This window comes from Rhinolophus ferrumequinum, chromosome 16 (assembly GCF_004115265.2).
Source record: "Rhinolophus ferrumequinum isolate MPI-CBG mRhiFer1 chromosome 16, mRhiFer1_v1.p, whole genome shotgun sequence".
Taxonomy (NCBI): Eukaryota; Metazoa; Chordata; class Mammalia; order Chiroptera; family Rhinolophidae; genus Rhinolophus; species Rhinolophus ferrumequinum.
In genome coordinates this window covers 46,402,033-46,428,603 of record NC_046299.1, presented here as the reverse complement: position 1 = coordinate 46,428,603, position 26,571 = coordinate 46,402,033, and the positions used below count along the sequence as shown (strand labels likewise).

The window sequence follows — 26,571 nt, the reverse complement described above, 5'->3', positions numbered from 1 at the left end:
GGGGATGGAAGGTTTAAAAAGATCAGAGGAGATTCAAGTTGTTCTTACCAGTATTTTTCTTTTAAACATTGTGGTATACCTCAGAACACTTCAGTGACAAATGATTTGATTTACTAAAGAATCTGCTTGATAGCTACATACTTTAGATCATAATGTTAACATTAGGTTACGTACATCTTACAACAAACATAACCTTGCTCTGTTAAAATTAGCCAACATGAAACCGGCAAGGAAAAACTAGCTCAGCTTTACGGCCTAAGGGATCATGGTATCATACACTTAAAAGTAGAAAGAAACCTTATATTTCCTTTAAGGAGTTATTGTCATGCCATACAGATTTTTAAAATGTTAACGAAACCAACAACAAAAATCCTTGAAAATATATTTTCAGAGGGAGTGAAGGTAAAGTATTCAACACGCGTACTAGCCATTATTCAGGTGGAGCATAGTCTGCTGCTTCCATGTGTGACGTGTCATCGTTGCCTTTGAGGGGTGGCATCTCTTCAGTTGTAGCAGCATTGCTGTTGTCACCAGTGGGGTCATCTTCATCAATACCAAGACCGAGTTTGATCATCCTGTAGATCCTGTGAGCGTGTGTCTGGAGGTCTTCCAAATGGAAGCTGGAAGATAGGAGTGCAGTTTCGTAGAGAAGGATGACCAGATTCTTCACAGACTTGTCATTTTTTGTCAGTCTTTGCTTTTTGCCTGAAGGTCTCGATAATGGAATGGTCAGATTTATCTCCAGGTCTTTCTTTGCTGCCATGTAACCCACAACTGAGTTATCTTTTTTTGAGTTGTTTCTTTCCATGTTTGCTGCCCAGCCATATGTACTTGTGACAATGCAGCACAGAGATGTCACTGATCGGTTTGAGATGACCACTTTTTCTACTTTTTTCTCCAGGATGTCCTTCATGTTTTTGCAGAGGTTTTCAAACTTTGTTAATTTCTCTTCCTGTTTATTTTTCCTCTTCTTCATCCTCTGGAAGTTCCAGGCCCTCTTTCTTCCCCTCAAATTCCTTTAGCTGCTGGACACAGTGCTCAGCAGTAGGCTCAATCATATCGATCACTTCCAGGCCGTGCTTGCGAAGACGGTCCACAAAGGTCGAGTTAGCTACCTGGTCCTTGGTCTCACCTGTGATGTGATAGATATGTTTCTGGTTCTCCTTCATTCTTGTGCAATAGTTCTTGAAAGAAACCATCTCATCTCCAGAAGCATATGTGTAGTATCTTAACTGCTCTGAAAGCTTCTTCCAGTTTTGAGAGTCTTCATGTATTCCCAGCTTAATATTTTTAGAGAACTTCTCATAAAACTTTTTGTAGTTCTCTTTCTCTTCAACAGGTTCAGTGAAGAGTTTTCAGTATTTTTTTGACCAAATTCTTTCTGATAACTTTCAAAATTTTGCTTTGTTGCAACATTTCCCGGGAAATATTTAGAGGGAGACCCTCAGAGTCTACCACACTTCTAAAGACATTCAGATATTCAGGGATTAGCTCCTCACAGTTATCCATGATGAAAACTCTGTGAACATACAACTTGATGCTGTTCTATTTCTTTCATTCTTTGGGGCAGTCTTGGCAGAGGTTCTCAAGTTTTGTTCCTAGTATCACAGGTATTGAGTGATGATTTGTGGCCGTAGCAGGGTTTCCACTAAAATATAGCTGTGGCGATATTAAAAGTTTTTCTTGGCTGATGAGGGTGTTTCTGCCTGAGTGACATTCAAACCCAGCTTTCCTGGGCCTCTTGGAAAATCTATAAATAACCTAATAACACAGAATAAATTCCTTTCCCTTTAAATTAGCTAGAGTGGGTTCTGTTATTTGCAGCTATGATTTGTCAGATACATAGACCAAGACAAGATTTGTCTCTTAGCATACTGATATTAATCAAGATCATGAAGCTTAAGATGTAAAATCAGAACTGATTTTTAATGTATAATGAGAAATAAAGTTGTTATGCAGAGCAAAATAAACCCACACAACCAGTATGTTTTCTCATTGTAGACAGATCAATGTTGGAAATGTAAACAATAACCAGAGGATTGCTTATTGAGCATGGAAATAGTATAAAGGAAGCTGGATAAATTAAATATTTAATGGTATAAAGTTAAAAATCATTAGGTTAATCTGTCATTTCTACAGAGATTATCTTACCAATGGGGTTATAGTATTTAAAGTTTATTATATAAAGCTCTTACTCTGTTGGAAAGTGTTGAGGTGGATATAATCAATTTTTGTAATTTTCTTTTTTCCGTGGTTGATTCAATCCCTTTTTGATTGACAATGCCTTTCTTTAGACATGCTAATACTTTAAATCAATATGTAGTCAAGGTTAACCACTATCTGCAGCCTGGGATTGATTCTGTTTATGAAGATGACTGATCATTTGACCTTAGAAATATGGTTTATCACAATCCTGTTCTTGGGTGTGAGAAGGAAATTCTTTTCTTTTTTTGGGTATATCTCTCCTCCAATCCATTGTGAATGTGATGACTACAGAGTGTAATTCCAGACGGCAATTTTCTTTCCCATATTTTCAAATACTATTCCTCAAATATAGCTTATTAATATAATAGAGAGTCTCTTAACATTGTTTCTCCCACACCATTATTTCTCGAGACACTTTGGGCTAGGGACTCTCTGAGTTAATTAATGGTAATATTTTAAGAGAATTGTTAAATGATCAGATTTGACTGGTCACCTAAGGTGCTCCTCCAGAATCAGAGCTTACTAACTCATTTCTAAGAAAAGAAGTATTAAGAGAGGGTGGATTGACTTAGAAATACCCATAAAGATGTTATACCAGTGAGTATGTATAAACCTAGGTAAATGAATTAAATTTCCCATGTAACAAAATACTATGAAATAGAAATCTAAGGGGTTTAGTTACAAAGGATTTTAGGAGTTAGTGCATCTGAGTGTGTGAGGGGTCTAGCTAGTGAAGGAGTTAATGACTCTAGTTAAAGAACATATTCTTTATAGCAAAACTGTTTTTATCTCTCAGGCACACATAACATTAAAATTGTGCTCAAATTATACTCATGGTTCTATGTCAAAACCAAGAGGCACACTAGTGTCCCAAATTGGTGAATACTTAGTATCACAGAACTAGAGGAGTTTCTGGCAGTGAAATGGAATGAATGCTAAAGAAAACGGGGTTAAAAAAAGGCCAGAGAAAGAAAATTTTAATAAAAACTCTCCATTTAAAAATAGTACTGCATGAAAAAAAAATAGTACTGCATGAAAATTGCAACCATTATTCTAAATCAGTTCATGGGTTTGGCCAGCACTGGTCTAACTACTAACAACTAGGAAAAACTAAAGGAAACTATGACATTAGGATTGATTATACTTAAATGTACATGGAGCTGTGAAATCAAATGAATCTTTCAATTGCTAGGTTTTATTCTTGAGTATTTATATTTACTTACCCTTTTTCCCTGTGCTAGCACATTATACAAGTTGATATTTACTTGTTGGTTTTCTTTGCTTTTTGATGCTAGAGGCTCTCAGTGAGATTTGCTATTTTATCTTCTTCATGAAATATTCACAACCTACTGTGTTAATCCAAAAGAAGGAATTAACAACGCTCCCCCCACCATTCACATGTGTTCCAAAAGTTTTTATTCCTACTTTTTTTTTTTTTTTGCCCAGTACTTGACCTCTCCTTTCTTCCTTAGCCAGTGGCATTTACCTAGATCAGTAAATATCAGTTTTAACCATTCCTGGAGGGTGGCATTGGGAACTGAGTCACTATTGATTGTCCACGGGCTGTGAACAGTTGAACCCCCCAAATTGTGTGGCTGATAAGAAAGGGTTGATGCTGTACTGAGACAGGAACGTTTGCTGAAGTTCCACAGTTAAGGAATTGGTTGGTCAGGGAGCTACACCATCCATGCCTGATCACTGCACTGTACACCTGAAGCTGAAGCTGAATAATATTGTATGTCAGCTGTAATTTTATATATATAGTCACATATGAAGTACAGCATAGGGAATAGAGTCAATAGAATTGTAACAGCTATTACGATGTCAGAAGGGTAATAGACTGGCGGAGGGGAGTTATCACTTTGTGAGGGGTGAAATGTCTAACTATTACATTGTTTTGTACACCTGAAACTAATAATAATAATAAAAAAAGAAATTGGTTGGAAGTTTCATGGGAATAGCTTTGATTTTGACATGATACATCTTCACATAAAAAGATATAAAATATTAATACGTTTGACTTTTAAGAACTCTGCATTTATCTAGCACTTTTCTTTAGGAACTAAAGGCTTTCATTTGTTTTCTTTATCATGTTTCTATACTCTTTGTGTTTGCATAGTAAGGAAACGGACACCAAAAAATTATGTGACTTGCTCAGGATTTCATAGAAGGTTAGTGAACAAGCCAGGTGAGCTGGCTGGTGATCCTGCAGTGCAGTTCTTCACTATTAGGCTTTGGATGTGAGAAGAAAGTTCATAACTCCTTTTGGCATTACACTGGGAATATTATTTGTAGCTGGCTGAACTTTCTTCAGGGAACCATATCACGGAGGCATATGGAAAATTCCTGAGATGCTAAAATTATTAGATATATAAATACTGTAGCCCAAAGAAAGCTGGGTTAAAGTTTATACTTTTAAGGATAAACCAGTCTTTATGGTGTCTGGGATTTTCAGGCTAGGTCCACACATTTAGCTTAAGACATGAAAACCAAGTAAAGATTTTATGAAAAATAAGTGGCTTTTTTAGAACCACATTAATATACATCAAAATGGAGACACTTGTTAGTTGTATGAACTTTGTGTTGTTTTTTTTTGTGGAGTACCTGATGTTTTAAAAAAAGAAATTATAAATGTGTATTAGTTCACTTATCTCTGATGAAGAGTTAGCAAACATTTCTGTAAAGGGCCAGGTGGTAAATATTTTAGACTCTGTGGATCATATGCTGTATGTTGCAATTACTCAACTCTATTGTAGATGTGGGAAAGCAGCTATAGAAATACACAGGCAATAAACAACAACAACAAAACATGGCTATGCTCTAATAAAACTTTATGTACACTGAAATTTGAATTTCATGTAATTTTCACATGTCATGATATATTCTTCTTTTGATTTTTCTTTCCCCAATCATATGAAAATGTAAAAGCTACTCTTAGCTTGTTGGTTGTACATAAACAAGACAAGCTGGATTTGGTCTGTTTTCAGTAGTGTACAAACCTTGTCTTAGATGAAAGAACAGAAAATCCAAGGATTTCCAAAACCATTTTACCAGTTACTTGTTAAGAATCTTAAGTTTCTCAGGCTAAATTTATCATTGGTAGGAAAGTAAAATGAAAAGACAATTAATGCTGCTGTTAATTTTTGTGCAAAAGAGAACTATTATAGCTCAAATTTTCTGTTTTAGCTACATAGTGAGCTTTATAGAGTTTCCAGAGATGTCTGAGGGAGGTGCATTCTGCTTAGAGTTTTGCACCAGCGTTATTAACAAGAGTTTTCAGCATCCTTTCCCCTCACTCGTTTAATGATCTTGATGTTCCCCTCATGGAGAAAAGTTAGTTGCGGTGTAAATACTACTTTTCTTACACCTTCATTATAATAATTGTTCACTGTACATAATAGTTATTACAGTGATAGTTTCTAATAAACATACACACACATTAATTCTCTTTTCTTTTATCTCCTGTATAGGTTTTTAATTCCTTGCTTTTGACTAAAAAATAAAAAAGTACCATCTTTAAACAATCAAAAAATAACCTCTACAAAGGACCTTACTAAAAGATCTTGTACTTTTAAATTAAGCTTTAGTAATTTAAATTACATTTTTGTTAGGAAATCTTTTTATGTGCTTATTTTTATGTGCTGTTTATATTTCTTCTTCGGAGAAAAGTCTATTTAGATCCTTTCCCATTTAAAAATTGGGTTATCTTTTAACTACTGAGTTTTAAGAATTTTTTTATAGATTCTGGATATGTCCTATTATATGTATGATTTCTAAATATTTTCTCCCATTCTGTGGGTTGTCTTTTCACTTTCTTGAAGTCATCTTTTGAAGTCCAAAAGGTGAAAAAAAAATTAAAACTGCTTTATTGAGGTGTTATTGACATACAAAAAAGTGATGTTTAATGTATACAACTTAATGTGTTTGGAAGTTATACACCCATGAAACCATCATCACTATCAATTCTATAAACTTATCCATCACCTCCAAAAGTTTCTTCTTTCTCCCTTTTTTATTTTTTATTTTTTTCCTTTCATGGTAAGAGCAGTTAACATAAGATCTACGCTTTTAGCAAAATTCTAACTGTACAATTTAGTATTGTTAATCATAGGCCTATATTGTACAGTAGATATCCAGAACTTTTTTATCTTGTATAACTAAGACTTTGTACATTTTGATCAACATCTCCCCATTATGTCCCACCCCAGGTCCTGGTAACCATCATTCTATTCTCTGCTTCTATGAGTTTGACTGTTTTAGATTCCACACATAAGTGAGATCATACAGTATTTGTCTTTCTGTGCCTGACTTATTTCACTTAGCATCATGCCCTCAAGAACCATCCATGTTGTAAAAAATGGCAAGATTTCCTTCTTTTTTAAGGCTGAATAATATTCCATTGTATGCATATACCACATTTTTTATCCATTTATTTGTCAATAGATGTTTACATTGTTTCATGTCTTCGCTATTGTGAAAAATGCTGCAATGAACACAGGAGTGCAGCTATCTCTTTGAGATCCACATATCAGTTCCTTTAGATATATACCCAGAAGTCGGATTGTTGGATCAAATGATAATTCTATTCATAATTTTCTGAGGATATTCCATACTGTTTCCATAGTGGCTATACCAACTTACATTCTCAGCAACATTCCACATCCACACAAACACTTGTCCTTTGATTTTGTTGATGATAGCCATCATAACAGGTTGGGATAATAACTCATTGTGGTTTTGGTTTGCATTTCCCTGAAAGGTTTGCAATACCCTTGTTGGCCATTTGTATGTTGTCTTTGAAGAAATGTTTATTTGGGTCCTTTGCCCATTTTTAAATTGGGTTATTTGTGGTTTCGATAGTGAGTTGTAGAAGTTCCTTATGTATTTTGGATATTAACTCCTTTTCAGATATATGGTCTGCTAACATTTCCCCCATCCCATAGGTTGCCTTTTAATTTTGTTAATTGTTTTGCTGTGCAGAAGCATTTTAGTTATATGTAATCCCACTTATCTACTTTTGCTTTTGTTTCTTGTGCTTTTGGTGTTATATCTAATAAATCATTGCCAAGTCCAATGTCGAGAAGATTTTTTCTTTAAGAGTTTTATTACCTTAGGTTTTACATTTAAATCTTTTTTTTTCACATTTAAGTCATTAATCTATTTTGAGTTGACTTTTATATGTGGTGTGAGAAAAGGGTCCAATTTCATTCTTTTGTATGCAGATATCCCATTTCCCATCACTGTTTATTGGCGAGGCTATCTTTCCCCCATTGTGTATCCTTAGCATTTTATTGAAGATCAGTTCACTCCATATATCTATGTGTTTATTTCTGGGCTTTCTATTCTGTTCCATTGGTCTACATGTCTGTTTTTATGCAGGTACCATACTGTTTTGATTACTATATCATTGTAATATGTTTTGAAATCAGGGAGTGTGATATCTCCAGCTTTGTTCTTCTTGCTCAAAATTGCTTTGGCTATTCAGGGTCTAAAGTTTTAAATTTTCATTAAGTCTAATGTGTCAATATTTCCTTTAATTGATTGATAGCGCATATAAGGCATTGCCTAACACATGATCATGAAGTTTTACTTTCACAATTTTCTCTAAGTGTTTTATAGTTTTAGCTCTGGCATAGGTCTGTGATTCATTTTGAATTAACTTTTGTGTATGATGTGAGATAGAGGTCCACAGAGATAGAGATAGAGATAGAGGTGTGAAATAGAGATAGAGGGTTTTTTTTTCTTTCACATGTGAATATCCAATTGTCTCAGCACAATTTGTTGAAAATACTGTTACTTTCTCACTGAATTTTCTTGGCACCTTTGTTGAAAATCATTGACTATAAATATAAGTGTTTATTTCTGGGATATCAGTTCTATTGAATACTATAGCTTTCTGGTAAGAAGGATGTTCCTACAGCTCTGCTCCTTTTTTTTTTTTTTTCAAGATTCTTTTGGCTCCGCTGAGTCCTTTGCATTTCCATATGAATTTTAGGTCCAGCTTGTTAATTTCTTCAAAAGAGTCAGTGAAGTTTTTATTGGGATTGTTCTTAAACCTTAGATTGATCTATAGACCAACTTGGGGAGTATTGCCATCTTAATATATGTGTATATTAAGTGTATATCCATGAACATGGGATAGCATTCCATTTTTTGGTATTCTTAAAATTCCTTCAGCATTCAAATTAGTTTTTAAAGAAATACACATCTTTTTTATACTCTTATTTGATAAGTTTATATATTTAATGAAATTACATAATTATAATTACAACTCACGTGAAAAGGTTGGGGAGCAAACTAACAAACTCTTGTTATATCTCAATTTGTGGGAGCAGAAGGGCTCCAGTATCCTTGACACAATACTTTTGTATTGAGCAGGAAGGCGGAATCATTAATATATTGCTGAGAGGGAATAAAAAGTGTTGATTAATCTAGAGAGATGGTTAAGAGAAAGTCTTTTAAGAGAGCTTCTACTGTATCCCAACTATAATGTTAGGAGATGTTTCCATCAGTTTTATAGAAACTAGCCCCATCAAATTTTATATTTTAGACAAATTTATAATTTTATAGAATTAGCCCTAACAAAATATTCCCTAGCTCATTTTGATTGTTCTCTGTGGTGAAGGGCTCAGTGGCAGGTTGTCTATGTCCTTCCACTTTAATTAACTCAATATGCTGTCTTGCTGTTGCCATTATCTGGCCACAGCAATTCTCTGAGGTATGATTGCCATTGACCTTAAAGGTGGAAATCCTGGCCTTTCTGAATAGCTTTGTTGGGGTGACTGGGGCAATGCTTAGTCTAGGGCTAATTTTCAGCACTGAAAGTGGAGGCAAGACCCTTCTATGTACTCTATCCAATGTCCCATGAGCCATGTATTAATAGTTTTCTATTGTGGTGGTGGAAACAAGCACTATTCCCAGCCCTGGATGATTGCCAAGTATTGTTACCTCAAATCCTTTTGGATGGTTCTTTTTCTAGCCTTGAGTAGCTTTTTTTTCCCCATGTATAGGTTGATCAGTATTCAGCTGAATACTAAATGAGGAGCCTCTGCAGATCTTCTGAATTCTCTTTCTGTGTAGTTTTCTTCTTTCCCATTCTGTCCTGTGTACTTTAGCTGTCACAGTCTCCCTGGATTTTCAGCTTTGTCTCTTTAGCTCAGAGATTATGCCAGGTTCTAGCTTAAGTTTTCCTTCCTGTCTGTGGCCTGGAAAGTCTCTCCAGGTAGTAAGCTAGGGCTATCAAAAGGTTCTTCCTGTTTGTTTTTCATTTCTCAGGGATTACTGTCCTTTATTGCTTGATGGCCAATGCTTTCATAATTGTTTTTTCAAATATTTTATCCATTTTTTGGTTGTTTCAGGTAGGAAGGAAATCTGATCTTTGTTACCCTGTCTTGGTTGGAACCCAAATTATAACTTTTAGTAAAACCTTACTGAGAGTTTGAAAAAAGTAAGAGGGAAATAAAACACAGGCAATAGTTTACAATGGCAAACATGCAGCTGCATTGAGTCCATAGGTCCTGCTGATGTTCTTATAACTCGCAAGCCTGATTCTACACAGCAACAGCTAGCTTTTTTGGTAATTCCCTCTACCATGAGGTTTTCCTTTATCATACAAAATATTTTTGCTCCATGCAGTTAAACTGTGTCAAACACTTAAAAGAGGGCCTTGCTCTCCTTCTTTCCTTCCCTCTTCCTCCCTTCCTTCCCTCCCTCCCTCCCTCCATCCCTCTCTTTTTTCCTACCTTCCTCTCTTCTTATCCCTCCCTCCATTTATGACGTAGTTGCCTTCATTCTGTCCTCTACCCTGCAAAAAATATGATCAATTGGCTCCAAAGTTAAATTCAAGCTACTATCTCTTAGGAGCTTTCAAATGCATCATGGCTGCTTCCCAATTAAAAACAAATAAAACCAAACCCCTAGTGCCAGTCTTAGCCTGGGAACCCCATTACACCAGAGAGTGTTATTATATATTGAATCAATTAATATGCACCAGTGCATGTTACATGTGTATGGTATAGTACAACACACACAGAAGGGTGGTTAGAGGCATGTAAAAGGAATCTTAATTAAATCATAAATATAATGTTAATTATAAAAGTTGGAGAAAATTTGATTTTTAGTTATTGTTCCTTTTCATTTTGGTTGTTCCTGTTTCTCCTCTGGATGTTTTGCTTATACAGTGTTTTCTTTGATTTTCAAGTTTATAATCAACATAACCACTTTTAGAAAGTGGAGTTGTACTTTTAAATATAGCAGAGGAACTTGCTATTTAAAAGAAGCATGCATGTATCTTTTATAAAGTGAAGAATATTTTGTAATGTCTATCTGGCCAAGAATTTTTTTTCTTTTTCTTTTTTTTTTTTACTTCTAGAGTTTATTTATATGATCATATAAAGTTTTTATATGTCAAATATTTGTATATTCAGAAGTTCTCTTTTATTACACTTATAGATGTACAGATGTCCCTATATATATCTTTGTAGAGTACCTTACTATGTTAGGCATTTCATGACTGATTTTTTTGAAGATTTAAAAGAGCATATTTGAGAGGAAAGGAACAAAATGAATCCAGTAGAAGGAACTTTCTGAACTTAGTTCATGCGGTATTGTGAAGGACTTTAGTAAATTGCTTTTATGTATGGAGTGGGATTTCTTAAAGGTAAATATAGTTTTTTATTTGTATGTATTTTAAAAGTGAAATTTCTTATTCATTAAACTTCAAAGGAAAACCTTTATAAGAAATATGGGTATGATATTTCAAAAGAATAGATTCCTCATGTGTAGAACTTACAAAGCATGAATGCTAATATGCTGGATAGAAAGGACATTTGTTGCACCATTTTTCCCAGTTAGTTAGGAAAATAGCCACTTTTCTCCTGATACAAGTCAGTTTGACAATGAACTGGATGCATTCTGTACACCAGCTATTTTTGTCAATAGCTAGAACATGTTGTTGCTCTTCCCTAGAACATTCCTCTATGTGTCCTCTGATACCTCAAGCAGAGGTAAATCTTTCTCTGTGCTTTTTAGTACTTTGTATATGAGCCCAGCTCAGACTGTGTCACTCTCATTCGTGAACTTGCTAGGCTGCAAAATTGCTCTGTATTGATCTCTGTATCCTGCATGCCTAAGATGGATCTGTGTTTATAGGGAGCAACAAATGTTTGTCAAAGGGCAGTTGGATAATGTTAATTCACATATTCATTCAGCAACACACATCCAATGTATTATATGTAGGCAATAGAGTAGGCATTATTCTAGACCCTGGGGATACTGCGGTGACCAGGACCAACACAGCTCTTACTCTCATTAGTCTAATGATTCAGAAGAAAAGGCATGCTTTGATACAAGTCATTACAATAACTGATGATGAGGGTTATGATAGAAAGCACAGAATCCTACTTTAAAATCTGCCTTAGTAATGGGGGTCTAAGGCTTCCCAGAAGAAATGATGTTTACATTGGGACCAGAAATATGAGCAGAAACCAGCTGAAAAGGGTTGGGAGAATTGCAGGGGAGGAGGGGAGTGAGTCCAGTAATAGGAAGTTTACTTACTGAATATTAATGTATTTCAGGAGTGACTTTTTTTCTCCCAACAGAGCTACTTGGTTGGCTCTTCATATTTCCTTAATAGAGACAAAGATCCGAATAGTTGTTCAATGTTTAAATAATCTTTTTCTGAATATGGCTCTTCAGCCAGTTGTTCAACATCTCAACAATTTAGTCAAGAACACATAATTCTTTTTTGATGTATATTTAGTTTTAGTATATGAAGTCAAATACAGTATTCTACAAAAGCTATCATAACTTTCCAATTCAGAATCATGACAAGAAAGATAATTTTTTTGTGGGAATTGATCTGCTCTCTAAATTTCAGAGGTCACTTTAAGTTTTCGCAGTCTCCTAGCAGCAATTCTGACTTTCAGAGAAACATAAAAATTACCATATACTGGTCTTAAAAATTTACCATCTTTACTAGAAATTTCCTGAGAAAATAACAGCCAATACTTGTTGAGTGCTTTCCATGTTCAAATACTATGCTAAATATATACTATAAACTATACCTAATTTAAATATCCCAGAAACACAGTGAGCTAAGTAAAATTTTTAACACTTTCATACAGATAAGTACACTGAAAGTATTTAAGTGTCCAAGTCTCAGAACTGGAAGTGGTGGATTAGAATTTGATCTAACAAATGTTTGACTTAAGAGTTTGAGTTCCTAACCTGGTATTGCTTAAGAGAGCTAAATATGATATATTAACATATTGAGATAGTCTCAGACCCTCTTCACTGGTTTTCCCCATTATAAGGAACACTATTCTTTGTTATATTTAATAAAAATAATTTATTCCATTTTCTTTTTGTTGAAGTTCATGAGTAAATGAAAACTAATGGAGTAAATGAAGTACAAATGGAGTAAAATAAATAGGCCCTCTTATATGTTGTTGGTGAGATGGCTGTGTTTTGGAGAATTTTTTGGCAATACACGCGCGCGCACACACAGACACACACACACATAAACTTAAAATTTATTTGCCACTTGATTCAACAACTTTTATGAGTTTATCCTACAACAAAGACTATGTTGTAGGTGTTCTTTGTAGTATTATTTAAATAGGAAAAAGTTGGAAAGGATTTGTGTGTTCAATAGAGGCCTGGTAAATAAATTATAGTATCAAGTCTTTACTCAGTTCCAAGCACTTCTCTTTTTTAATCCTCATAAAAATTGTAGGTATTATTATTATTAGCTCTATTTACAGAGGAGAAAAATGAGGCATAAAGAGGTTGTGACTTGTCCAATGTAGTAGGACAGAGACACTGAAGCAGAATGGCTTCGGAGCCCACACGGCTAATTACTGTGCTATATCGCCCCAGTCATCTATATCCCCACGTGAAAAGAAAATAAATTGATAAGTGAAAAGAGCAAATTATAGAAAGATTTTATAGTATGATACTATTTATAAAAAGGATCTATATCTATGTTTTCTAGGTGTTCCATTTACAACATGTATCTCTATATAAAAGTTTTCTTATGACATAAAATCTCTCTATAAAAATAAGTTCATATATAGTAATATATATGAATATGTGAGTATATTCGTAAAATACACATATATAAAAAATAAATATATACATATAAATATACATATATACATGTATGCACACACATAAAACATGGAAAAACTGGATAGATATGCAAGAAGTTAATGGGTAGTTTGGGGGATTAGTATGGAGGCTTAAAAATTTTTCACTCTACTCTTCAGTATGGTGAATTATTAAAACTAATGAGCACGTATTGCTTTCATAATACGTATAAATTAAAATTGAAAAACTTAGAAAATAGAGGATGTGGTAATTCTTTAACAATTATGTTACTGGAGAGGGGTGAAGAGGGACTTTTTCTTTTCATTTTTATATCATTGTGAACTTTTAAAAATGAATGAATACATGCTATTTTTAAGATAAAATGTATTTTAAATGAAAAAACCCTTAACAGTAGTGGACAGGTTTCTCTAATAGTTATGCACTATGAAATATTATTTCTGTGATTAAGTTTAGGATATCATTTATTATATTGACAGTTAAGGATAAGTCTGCCTATGTTAAACTTTTGTCAGAGAGCTGCTGTCTTATTATTTTAAAGGCTAGCTAGCTAGCTCTTTTCTAATATCCATTGAATTGGAAAGTAACTCAGTGAAGATTTATCTTATTTTTATAAACAAGATTGTTTCCGACCGAAGTCTCAGTAATGAAACCTTTCACAGGAAATGAGATTCAGAAATGCAGAAGTTGACAGAAATTTTACTAGATGTTGCTAGTCAGTTGAGCACAATTTTCTTGCAGGAAAATGGTATCATGCTTCTTAAACACCAGAGTATTATCAAAAACAAGTGTCAATTTGAAACTACATTGTTTATTAAGAGACAATGTTCTAGTGTCAACTGACCGTATTTTAATATTATGCTTAGTCCTGGAATGTTCTTAGAATTAGGTTGGATAATAAATGCTGAAATAGGTGTAGCTGAAACTTAAAGTATGACTTATTTGGGGTTGTGTTTTTCAGGTGAAGCTCTGAAAGTATCTGCTGAGAGATTTGCAGATGACCCCTGCTATCTCCCGAAAAGGGAGGCTGTGGTGCAGGCCGCCCGTGCTTTGTTGGCTGCAGTTACCAGACTCCTTATCCTTGCAGACATGATCGATGTCATGTGTCTCTTGCAACACGTGTCAGCTGTAAGTAAAACATGACTTAGTTTACCTTGGCATTGTTCTTACTTCTAATTCCATTCTCTGAACCTGGCATCAATCTTAGTGCGCTCTGGTCTCACCCTTGCTTCTTAATGTCACCTACCAGAAGCTGACTGGATTTGGGTTGTGAAACTAATATATACTTCAAAAGAGTGAAGCCAGAAGTTAGTCTTAAAGCCAGTTGAGATTGAACAACAGAAGATGGATTACTGATAAGGAAATGGCTAGAAGAAAGTTCTAGGCTTTTGACTGTTTAAATTATTATGTCGTATATAAATATATAAGTAAATATACTCATATAATAACATAGTCATATAGGTAATATAAATAATATGTATATAAATATAAATAATTTGAGAAAGAGAAACTTTAAAAGCTAAGACATTTGGAAGTTTATCCTAATTCGTGATTATTATTTTGCCTTGAATCCAAGATAAACAGTGCATGTTTACAGGTAGTCTGATATCTGTAGTAATCCATTATGAAAATGTATAAATGGATTTAATATGAATAAAGAATATATTTTAACTAAGTGACTTCAAAGGCAGCAGGATATCTTGCTTGCTTTATTTTGCTAGACAAATCCATTTAGCAAAGATTTAGTAGAAAGAGAATTTTATTAAAGCTTTTTTTTTTTACTTTATTTAGTTTGACCAAATCATTAAGCATACAAATGAAAAGGTTGCAAAGAACCTCTTAGAGTCTCTGCTTTATCTCCTGCTTAAATAGGACTCTTATTCTCCTGCCCATAAATACATCTGCATTTTCATAAAGGCACCTGGTGACTGTAATATCACTACTGCATTAAGCAAATGATAGCCCTGTCTGATTGACCTTCTTGTCAAAATCATTTTCTCTAATTGCTAAGCTAAACCTTTCTTAGCATTTTTATCTTACTCACTAATGGTTATTTCAACCCTATAAAGGTGGAGTGATCTACCCTTTATACTTTCATATTCTTTTCTTTTGATGATTTTATTACTGCAACAGAGCACCTTGGCACTGGTTTTGTTGTTTAAGTAGCTTTTAAGGAAAGGGATTAATTCTCACCCCTAGACCTGTCTACTAGTGGATCTGTAGGTGAGATAATTGAGCAATGTTTCTTGTTACTTGTTTATTGGTTTGTTGAATACCTTAAAAAAGTCCCTGAACATTTCTGAGATTCATTTTTTTTCATATGTGAATACAGACACTAATACATGCTGTAACCAAGACGCAGGTATGAAAGAGTAAGTGCCAGGTAATTTCTAGTTCCAGTGACCAAATTTTTTTATGTTTTAGACTCTAAATTTGTTGAGAAAGCCTTTTGTAAGGTGAAAATTACCACCTTTATAATCAATTAGGAGGTAACTGTATATATATATATATATAAAGACCCCCAAGCACCTTCTCTGCCATTTAATTTGTCACTAACTACTAAGCACAATACCAGGTAATCCACACATATCATATCATTCAAATGAAGCAAGAGGTAATGGTAAATCAAAGAAAAGCAAAGTACTTTTTTTTGCAATAAAAATTATAGTTAATATTTTTTGAGATTTTATAATGTGCCAAGCACTGTGCTGGATTATTTCCTTTAATTCAACCCTCATAACAACCATATGATTATGATTTCTTTTAAAAAAATATTTATTTTTCAATTACAGTTGGCATACAATATTATATTAATTTCAGGTACACAACATTATGATTAGACATTTATATAATTTACAAAGAGATCACCCTGATAAGTCTAGTACCCGTCTGACACCTTACATAGTTATTACAATATTATTGACTATATTCCCTATGCTGTACATTATATCCCCATGACTGTTTTAATAACTGGCAATTTGTATTTCCTAATCCCTTCACCTTTTTCGCCCATTTCCCCAATTCCCTTCCCCTTTGGGAACCATCAATTTGTTCTCAGTATCTATTAGTTTGTTTGTTTTGTTTTTTTGATTCCACATATAAGTGAAATAATATGGTATGTCTTTGTCTGACTTAACTTCATTTAGCGTAATACCCTCTAGGTCTATCCATGTTGTCACAAATGGTAAGGTTTAATTCTTTTTTATGGTCAAGTAATATTCCATTGTATGTATGTACCACAATTTCTTTATTCAATCATGCATTGATGTGCATTTTGGTTGTTTCCTTGGCTACTGTAAATAGTGCTGCAGTAAGCATAAGGGTGAATATATGTTTTCGAATTAGTGTTTTGAATTTCTCTGGGTAAATACCCAGTAGCAGAATTACTGGGCCATATAGCAGTTCTATTTTTAATTTTTTGAGGATATCCAAACTATTTTCCTTAGTGGCTGCATCAATTTGCAATTCTACCAACATTGTAAGAGGGTTCCCTTTTCTCCATATCTTCACCAACACTGTTGCTACCTTGTCTACTACCTTGTCTTCCAGATCACTGATTTGATCACTTGTTTCATCTAATCTACTATTGATTCCCTCAAATTTATTCTTCATTTCAGTTATTTTATTCTTCATTTTTGACTGGTTTGTTTCCTTGGTCTCGATCTCTTTGTTGAAGTTCTCACTGAGTTCATCTATTTTTCCCCTAAGTTCGTTGCACATCCTTATAACCTAAGTTCATTGTTGATTTACTGATTATAGCCATTCTGACAGGTGTGAGGTGATATCTTACTGTGGTTTTAATTTGCATTTCTGTGCTGATTAGTGATGTTGAGCATCTTTTCATATGTCTCATGGTCATCTGTATGTCCTCTTTTTATTCTTTTTTAAAGTTTATTGGGGTGACAATTGTTAGTAAAGTTACATAGATTTCAGGTGTACAATTCTGTATTACATCATCTATACATCTCATTGTGTGTTCACCACTCAGAGTCCATTCTCCTTCCATCACCATTTATTTGATCCCCCTTACCCTCATCTCCCACCCCCCCCCTTACCTTCTGGTAACCACTAAAATATTGTCTGTGTCTATGAGTTTTTCTCATTTGTTTGTCTTGTTCTTTTGTTGTTTTTGGTTTATATACCACATATCATATGGTTCTCTGCTTTTTCTGTCTGACTTATTTTGCTTAGCATTATAATCTCGAGATCCATCTATGTTGTCACAAACGGTCCTATTTCATCTTTCCTTACCGCCGAACAGTATTCCACTGTGTATATATACCACAACTTCTTTATCCATTCATCTAACGAAGGACATTTTGGTTGTTTCCATGTCTTGGCCACTGTAAATAAAGCTGCAATGAACATTGGAGCACACGTGTCTTTATGGATAAATGTTTTCAGATTTTTTGGGTAGATACCCAGGAGAGGGATTGCTGGGTCATATGGTAATTCTGTTCGTAATTTTTTGAGGAACCTCCACACTGCCTTCCATAACGGCTGCACCAGTCTGACAGTGTATGAGGGTTCCTTTTTCTCCACAGCCTCTCCAACACTTGTTACTATTTGTCTTGTTGATGATAGCCATTCTAACTGGGGTGAGGTGATATCTCATTGTGGTTTTTATTTGCATTTCTCTGATGATTAGTGATGTTGAGCATTTCTTCATATGTGTATTTGCCATTTGTGTGTCCTCTTTGGAGAAATGTCTCTTCAGGTCCTCTGCCCATTTTTCAATTGGGTTGTTTGTTTTTCTGTTGTTGAGTTGCATGAGTTCCTTGTATATTTTGGGTATTAACCCCTTATCGGAGGCAAAGTTTGCAAAAATCTTCTCCGATTCAGTTGGTTGCCTCTTTATTTTGTCGATGGTTTCTTTTGCTGTGCAGAAGCTTTTAAGTTTGATATAGTCCCATTCATTTATTTTAGCTTTTACTTCCCTTGCCTTTGGAGTCAAATTCATAAAATGCTCTTTGAATCCAAGGTCCATAAGTTTAGTACCTAATTTTTCTTCTATGCAGTTTATTGTTTCAGGTCTTATGCTTAAGTCTTTGATCCATTTTGAGTTAATTTTGGTACATGGTGACCGATAGCAGTCCAGTTTCATTCTTTTGCACATGGCTTTCCAATTCTCCCAGCACCATTTATTGAAGAGGCTGTCTTTCCTCCATTGTATGTTTTTTGCTTCTTTGTCAAAAATTATCTGTCCATATATTTGTGGTTTTATTTCTGGGTTCTCAATTCTATTCCATTGGTCTATGTGTCTGTTTTTCTGCCAATACCATGCTGTTTGATTATTGTAGCCCTGCAGTACAAGCTAAAGTCAGGGAGGGTGATACCTCCAGTATTGTTCTTTTTTCTTAAGATTGCTTTGGCTATTCGGGGTCTTTTGTGGTTCCAAACAAATCTGATGATTTTTTGTTCTATTTCTTTAAAAGATGCCATTGGGATTTTGATGGGGATTGCATGAAATCTGTATATTGCTTTGGGTAATATGGCCATTTTAACTATGTTGATTCTTTCAATTCATGAGCACGGAATGTCTTTCCATTCTTTGTGTCTTCAATTTCTTTTAAAAATGACTTATAGTTTTCAGCATATAGGCTGAAACAAATTGGTTTCAGTTTATTCCTTGATTAAGTTTATTCCTAGTTTAAGTTTATTACTAGGTATTTTATTCTTTTTGCTGCAATTGCAAAAGGAATTGTTTTTTTTTTATTATTTCTTTTTCTGAGATTTCATTGTTAGTATATTGGAATGCAATGGACTTTTGTATGTTGATTTTGTAGCCGGCAACTTTACTGTATTCGTTGATTGTTTCTAATAGCTTTTTGGTGGAGTCCTTAGGGTTTTCTATATATAGCATCATGTCATCTGCAAAGAGTGACAATGTAACTTCTTCATTCCCAATTTGGATGCCTTTTATTTCTTTCTCTTGCCTGATTGCTCTGGCAAGGACTTCCAATACTATGTTGAAAAGCTGAGGTGATAGGGGACAGTCCTGTCTTGTTCCTGAACGTAGAGCAAAGGGCTTCAGTTTTTCACCATTAATTATGAGATTAGCTGAGGGCTTGTCATATATGGCCTTTATTATGTTAAGGTATTTTCCTTCTCTACCTATTTTATTAAGTGTTTTAATCATAGATGGATATTGTTTCTTGTCAAATGCTTTTTCTGCATCAATTTACATAATCATATGATTTTTGTCTTTTATTTTGTTTATGTGATATATCACATTGATGGATTTGCATATGTTGAACCATCCTTGTGCCCCTGGGATGAACCCCTCTTGGTCGTGATGAATAATCTTTTTAATGCATTGTTGCATTCGATTTGATAGAATTTTGTTCAGGATTTTTGCAGCTGTATTCATCAGAGATATTGGTCTGTAGTTTTCTATGTTTTGTGTTGTCCTTATCAGGTTTTGGTATCAGGGTAATGTTGGCCTCATAAAATGAGTTGGGGAGTACCATCTCTTCTTCGATTTTTTGGAAGAATTTGAGTAGGATTGGTATTAGATCCTCTTTGAATGTTTGGTAGAATTCACTAGTGAAGCCATCTGGTCCCGGACTTTTGCTTTTGGGAAGATTTTGGATGACTGATTCAATTTCGTTACTGGTGATCGGTCTGTTTAGATTTTCCAATTCTTCATGGTTCAGCCTAGGAAGGCTATATGTTTCTAAGAACTTGTCCATTTCTTCTAGGTTATTGAATTTGGTGGCATATAGTCCTTCATAGTATTCTTGGATGATCCTTTGTATTTCTGTGGCATCCATGATAACTTCCCCTTTTTCATTTCTGATTTTGTTAATTAATGTCTTTTCTCTTTTTATCTTAGTGAGTCTAGCCAAGGGTTTGTCAATTTTGTTAATCTTTTCAAAGAACCAGCTCTTTGTCACATTAATTTTTTTCTATTGTCTTTTTGTTCTCTATTTCATTTAGTTCTGCTCTGATTTTTATTGTTCCTTTTCTTCTGCTGACCTTGGGTTTCATTTGTTCTTTTTTTTCTAGTTCTTTAAGGTGTAATGTGAAGTTATTTATTTGGGATTTTTCTTGTTTCTTGAGATAGGCCTGTAATGATATAAATTTCCCTCTTAAAACTACTTTCGCTGCATCCCAAAAATTTTGGCAGGATGCATTTTCATTCTCATTTGCCCACCTTTAGGTGAATTCAGTAGTGGGCCTCTTCATCCTGCGGGTTTGCTATGCAGGGAGTCCTTTGTGGCGTTATAGTTGTTCAATTTGTTGTAAATTCCAGGGAAGATTTACAGAGGCTCACCTCATGACACCATTTTGATGATGTCTCCTCTATGTCCTCTTTGGAGAAATATATATTCAGGTCCTCTGCCCATTCTTTTTTTGGAGTGTTTGTAGTTTTGGTGTTGAGTTGTATGAGTTCCTTATATATTTTGGATATTAACTTTTTGCTGGATGTGTCATTGGTGAATATCTTTTCCCATTCAGTAGGATGTCTTCTTATTTTGTTGATGGTTTCCTCCACTGTGCAAAAACTTTTTACTTTGATTTACCGATTTTACTAAGTGTTTGTTTTTGTCAGTGAGAAATTTTTTTTTTTATATTTTCTTATTCATATTTCTGATCTTTTCTTTTCTACTTAAAGAAGTTTCTTTAACATTTCTTGTAATACTGGTTCAATTGTAATGAACTCTTTTAGCTTTTTCTTGTCTGAGAAACTCTTTATCTCTCCTTTGATTCTAAATGATAGCTTTACTGGGTAAAGTAATCTTTGTTGAAGGTCTTTGCCTTTCATCATTTTGAATATTTTGTGCTATTCCTTTCTGGCCTGCAAGGTTTCTGTTGAGAAATCAGCTGACAGTCTTAAGGGAACTCCCTTGACCATAACTAACTGCTTTTCCTTTGCTACTTGAAAGATTATCTCTTTGTCTTTATCCTTTGGCATTTTAATTATGATGTGTCTTGGTATAGGCCTGTTTGAGTTCATCTTGTTTGGGACTCTGCACTTCCTGGACTTGTATGTCTATTTTCTTTGCTAGGTCGGGAAGTTTTCTGTCATTATATCTTCAAATAGATTCTTAATTCCTTACTCTCTCTCTCTCCTTCTGATACTATTATGATACAAATGTTGCTATGCTTGATGTTGTCCCAGAGGTCCATTAAACTATCCTCATGTCTTTTGATTCTTTTTTCTTTTTGTGGTTCCAACTGGATGTTTTCTACTACCTTGTCTTCCCGATCACTGATTTGATCACTTGTTCCATAGAATCTCTATTGATTCCCTCGAATGTATTCTTCATTTCAGTTATTTTATTCTTCATTTTTGACTGGTTTATTTCCTTGGTCTCTATCTCTTTGTTGAAGTTCTCACTGAAGTCATCTATTTTTCCCCTAAGTTCATTGAGCATCCTTATAACCACTGTTTTGAGCTCTGTATGTGGTAGGTTGCTTGTCTCCATTTTGTTTAGTTCTTTTTCTGGAGTTTTGTCCTGTTCTTTCATTTGGGACATGTTTCTTTGTCTACTCATTTTCGCTGCCTCCCTGTGTTTGTTTCTATGTATTAGGTTTATTTCAATGTATTGTTTCTATCTCCCAGTCTTGACAGGGGGGCCTTATATATTAGGTGTCTCTTGTGAGGCCCAGTGGTGCAATCTCCCTGTCACCTCAGTCAGTTACTCCTGGGGTGTCCATTGTGTGCATTGTGTATGCCCTCCTGTTGTGACTGAGCCTTGATTGCTGTTTGCATATCAGTGGGAGGGATTGACCCTTGGGTTGACTGGTTGTGAGGACTGGCTGTGACTACAATACAGGAGCCATTGTTCAAGAGCTGACCCTACAGAGCAGGATTCACTTTAGTGGGGCTCTGGTGGTTGCCCAGTCTGCCTTTTGGGTGTATCGTCTTCAGAAGCAATGGGGTGGTGCTATGGTGTGGTTCAAAGCCAGCCACTGGGTGTGTTCCAGTATGTCTTAGGAGGGGCTCTGGTGCAGACCCATGTCAGCCACCATTTGTGCTCAGCTTGGGGCTGCCTGGTGGGACCTACAAAGTGATTGCTGTTCATTACCACTTGTGCTGTGCTTGGAAGCACTTGGGAGAACTTGGGAAGCACTTATGCTGTGAACCAAGGTCATTTGCCACTAGTGCTGGGCTTGGGGTCCTTTGGTGGGCACCATGATATAAGCTGAGGCCAACTGACACTTGTGCTGGGCTTGTGGCCACTTAGTTGCTGCTACATTCCAAACCAACAGTGGCTACTGCTTATGCCAGAGTTGGGGCCACCCAATGTGTGTTACAATGCAAATTGAGACTGGTTACTGCTTGTGTCAGGTTTAGTATTGCTTAGCAAGAGGTACAGCGTACGTTGAGGGTAGCTGCTGCTTGTTTGTGGTTTGTGGACCTTTTAAAAATTATAGGAAATTCTGCAGTGTGAGCCGAGGCAGGCCACTTGTGTGGAGAAGCTGCTGGAAATGACTCAGGCTGGGTCTGAGTTGGGTGGGACGGGGTTTCAGGGAACCACCAGGGCAGGATGAATGATATTAGCCAGGTTAATGGAGACTCAGATCTGGCACTTGCCTGCATCTGTGGGCTGGGTGAGGAGAAGACTCAATTTAGGATTAATGATGCTTGCCAGTGCTCCAATCTCTGGAGAGAGCTGCCCTGACCCCAACCCCTACAGCCCTCACCCTGAAGGTTGTTAATTCAGTTCCTCCCTGTATGACACTGGCACTTTTTGAGCTTCTGTCCCTGCACTGGAGCCTAGGGCGAAAGAGTTTATGAGCTAGGAAGCCTATGCACAGGCCTCTCTAGAGGAGTGCTTGGGTCTCTAGCAGCCCTCTGTCTCACTCAGATGCAATCTCCGCTGGTTTTCACAACCAGCTGTTATGGGGACTCCTCTTCTTAGCACTGGGTTGGGGAGCCAGGTGTTCGTCTGGGATCCCTCACTCCTTGGGGGTCTTCCACAGCTGAGCTATCCCTCCCAATTTTTAATTGCCATACTGTGGCGTGGGACCTGCCTGTTCTGTGTCTCCATCCCTCCTGCCAGTCTTGTCATGGCTTCTTAATATTCTTAGTTGTAAAATTAAGGTCAGCTAGTCTTCAGGTGATTCTCAGTGATGGTTATTCTATCATTTAGTTGTAACTTTGATGTGGTTGTGGGAAGAGGCAAGCACAGCATTTACCTACTCTGCCATCTTGACTGGAAGTCTCTATGATTGCTATTTGACAGGGGAAAACACTGAGGCATATTGAATTTAAGAAATTTGCTCAAAGCAATAGGAAAAATACAACTTTTGGAACTTAGTACTCCAACGGTTAGAATAGCTTTAACTATAAATAGCTTTCAGAAGTGTTTAGTAAAGTTCATGGGCCTATAATACCTTCTTAAAGGAATTTAGGTATGTCAGAAGGAGGGGTCTTCTTCACTTTAAGCACCCTTTCCCACATTTGTTGGTGTCTCGTCAGAGCCTGAACTTGGGTTAGAGTACTTAAGCCACTTAAAGTATTTATAGTACAGCAATGTACTTCATCTATGTAAAAGGGAAGACCTTTTGTGGTAAACTGTGATAGTTTTTCATTATTTCATCCTTATGAAAAATTTATATGTGAATTGTATTATCCACTCAATTCTTTTAAGGTTTTACGTAGAATAAAGAGAGACTGATTTTTTTTGGGATCGAGATTCAAATTATTTAGCCCAACATCTCCTGTCCCCCCAAAAATGTTCTGCAGAACTTGTGTTATAAATATGCAACACAAATAAAAAATATTTTTTTTGGTTAATGACTCACACAGAAATTCCCCTTTGAATGCTTTCAATGCACATTAGCACGTTAAAGTTAGGGAGAGATATTGAAGGAAAGAAACTTATTTAACTTTGCTTAACCCAGACATTCCTAAATTTTTTGACCCTAAAACTCTTCCAAAATACAGAGGGTACCAAACAATTGTATATACATTTTGAGAAAGGAAAGCACTGTATTAAAATTGTAATACTAAATATATACCGATAACAAAAGATGAATACAAATCACATTTGACTTCTGCAATTACAAGAGGTGCTCAAAGTGGTTACCATCAGCATAATTTTAATACAGTTTTTTTCTTTCTTAAAATGTGTAGACATTTGTTTGGTACCCTCTGTATATTAATCCTAAAACTTTCTCAGATCATACTTTGGGAAAGAGTGGTTTAGAATATTTGTAATAATATTTTGGTTATATTAAATTTCTTCTTGGAATAAAAATAATAGTGGAGAAACTTCAATGCCTTATAGTCTAATATCTTACTGAAGTAGAGAGACTCTTTCCTACAATATGCAATACACACAATTGTCTAATAATATATGTGATAACTAATAGTGATAGTGATCTAAATTCTGTGAGACCGTGAACCTGATTTTGGACAGTTCTAAATGTTGGAGACATTTTTCTCAAACTGAGCTTAAATCTGCCTCCTTTCTATTCTCATTCACTACTTATAGTTATGTTTTCTGGAGCCACACAGAAGCAAGGCAATAGGAAAAGCTATTTTTCAAATAACTGATTATTACTCTTAGTACTTACCTCTCTGTCTTTTCTGATGTAAGCTGAAATAATTTCTTGGTCCTTGAACATTCATTGTATGGCAGTTTTACACTGCACTGAATACTCTAGAATTTCCATATCTTCCATGATTTTTCAGTTGCTTGCTGAAATTTTCAGTCTTGATTTTGCTGTACTTGAACATGGTAAGCAGGTTCATTGTATGGTTCAAGCTTGAAAACTTCAGTGTTTAGACTCCCTGGGTGTCTGCTTATGTTATTGTTATGCTGGTTCTTGTTTGTGGTGTCTTGTCTTTGTGTGCTCAACATCATTATCTTTTCTGGAACTCATCTCAGGAAATTCTTCACTGTTTTATCAACTCTTTGATATTTTAAGGATGAAGTATTTTATATTTCATTAAATCATAATAGGTTTCTTCATCCGAAGGATTGGACTGAATTACTACTTTGCCAGTAGAGGAAATAGAAGTCTAAAATCATCTCTGTAATTATTTTGGATGCATATTCTAGATGATAGGTAACTTTCACAAAATGTTGAAATCAAAACATCTTGAAATAAAAATAAACTCTCTGCTGTGAACATTGCATAATATACTCAGACAATTACCTCCCTGATTTTATGTCTAACATTATCTTACCTATTGTGATAGCCTTATCATACTGTTGGTTCATACTGATTTTGTGAGTGATTAAAACCCCCAAGTTTCTGAACTCAAATTATTCTTACTCCAGTTCTTCCTCCTCTGATACTAGTTTTATCTTTCTATATGTAAATGTAGATGTTACCTTTACATTTATTGAATTGTATCTTGTTAATGCTGGCTTTTTGTTACAGTCCATCCAGATCTTTTTGACTTTTTATTTTTCCTTCTCCTCCTAACCTGGTGTCATTTTCAGATTTCTTTAACTAAATTATTTATGAAAAATTGTTTTCTGACATGGAAAACAGCATTCTATCTTCCTTTCAAATAACATCAATCAAATAGTAACACATACTGAGTGAAGTTGTTGAAATGAGCTTCAAACTTACTTCATTGGACTACTTTTAAACCATGTGTCTTTATTTTATGCTCAAGCGCTTTCTCAAAGGCCGTTCTGAAATCAAGATATATTATCTGTGGCATTACAAATTTATCAGTCTAGTAACTCCATTTATAAAGGAAATGGGGTTAGTTTGGCACTACTTACTCTTAAGAACCCCATAAAAGCTCTAAGTGAACATTGCTTGCTGCTTTTTTGAATTAAATTTATTGGGGTGACAATGGTTAGTAAAATTATATAGTTTTCAGGTGTACATTTCTATAACACATCATCTATATATTTCATTGTGTTCACCACCCAGAGTCAGTTCTCCTCCTATCACCATATATTTGATCCCTTTTCCCTCATGTACTACCACTCCCCCCGCCCCGTAACCACTAGACTGTTGTCTGTATCTGAATTTTTGTTTCTTTGTTTGTCTTATGCCTTTGTTGCTTTCAGTTTTATATTCCACATATGAGTGAAGTCATATGCTTCTCGCCTTTTTCTGTCTGACTTATTTCGCTTAACTTAATAATCTCAAGATCCATCCATGTTGTCGCAAATGGCAGTATTTCATCTTTTCTTATGGCCAAGTAGTATTCCATTGTGTATTTACTCATATTCCGTTTCTTTGTTTTTGACCTTCATTTTTCAGTTGCTCAGAATCCACTTATTTATGGTTGTGAACTACCTTCTGGTGGAATCTCCTTGCCCTTAAGATCTGGAT

General features: G+C 35.2%; 1 protein-coding gene across 3 annotated transcripts in view; it reads left to right on the top strand.

The window, feature by feature from the left end:
- Window positions 1-26,571, top strand: part of CTNNA3 (catenin alpha 3) — a 1,431,866-nt gene that overhangs the window by 75,561 nt on the left and 1,329,734 nt on the right. For all 3 annotated transcript variants that reach the window (XM_033130597.1, XM_033130596.1, XM_033130595.1), the window contains exon 4: window positions 14,273-14,439. In XM_033130597.1, coding sequence (XP_032986488.1) covers window positions 14,273-14,439 — 167 coding nt within the window. The remainder of the gene's footprint in view (window positions 1-14,272; window positions 14,440-26,571) is intronic.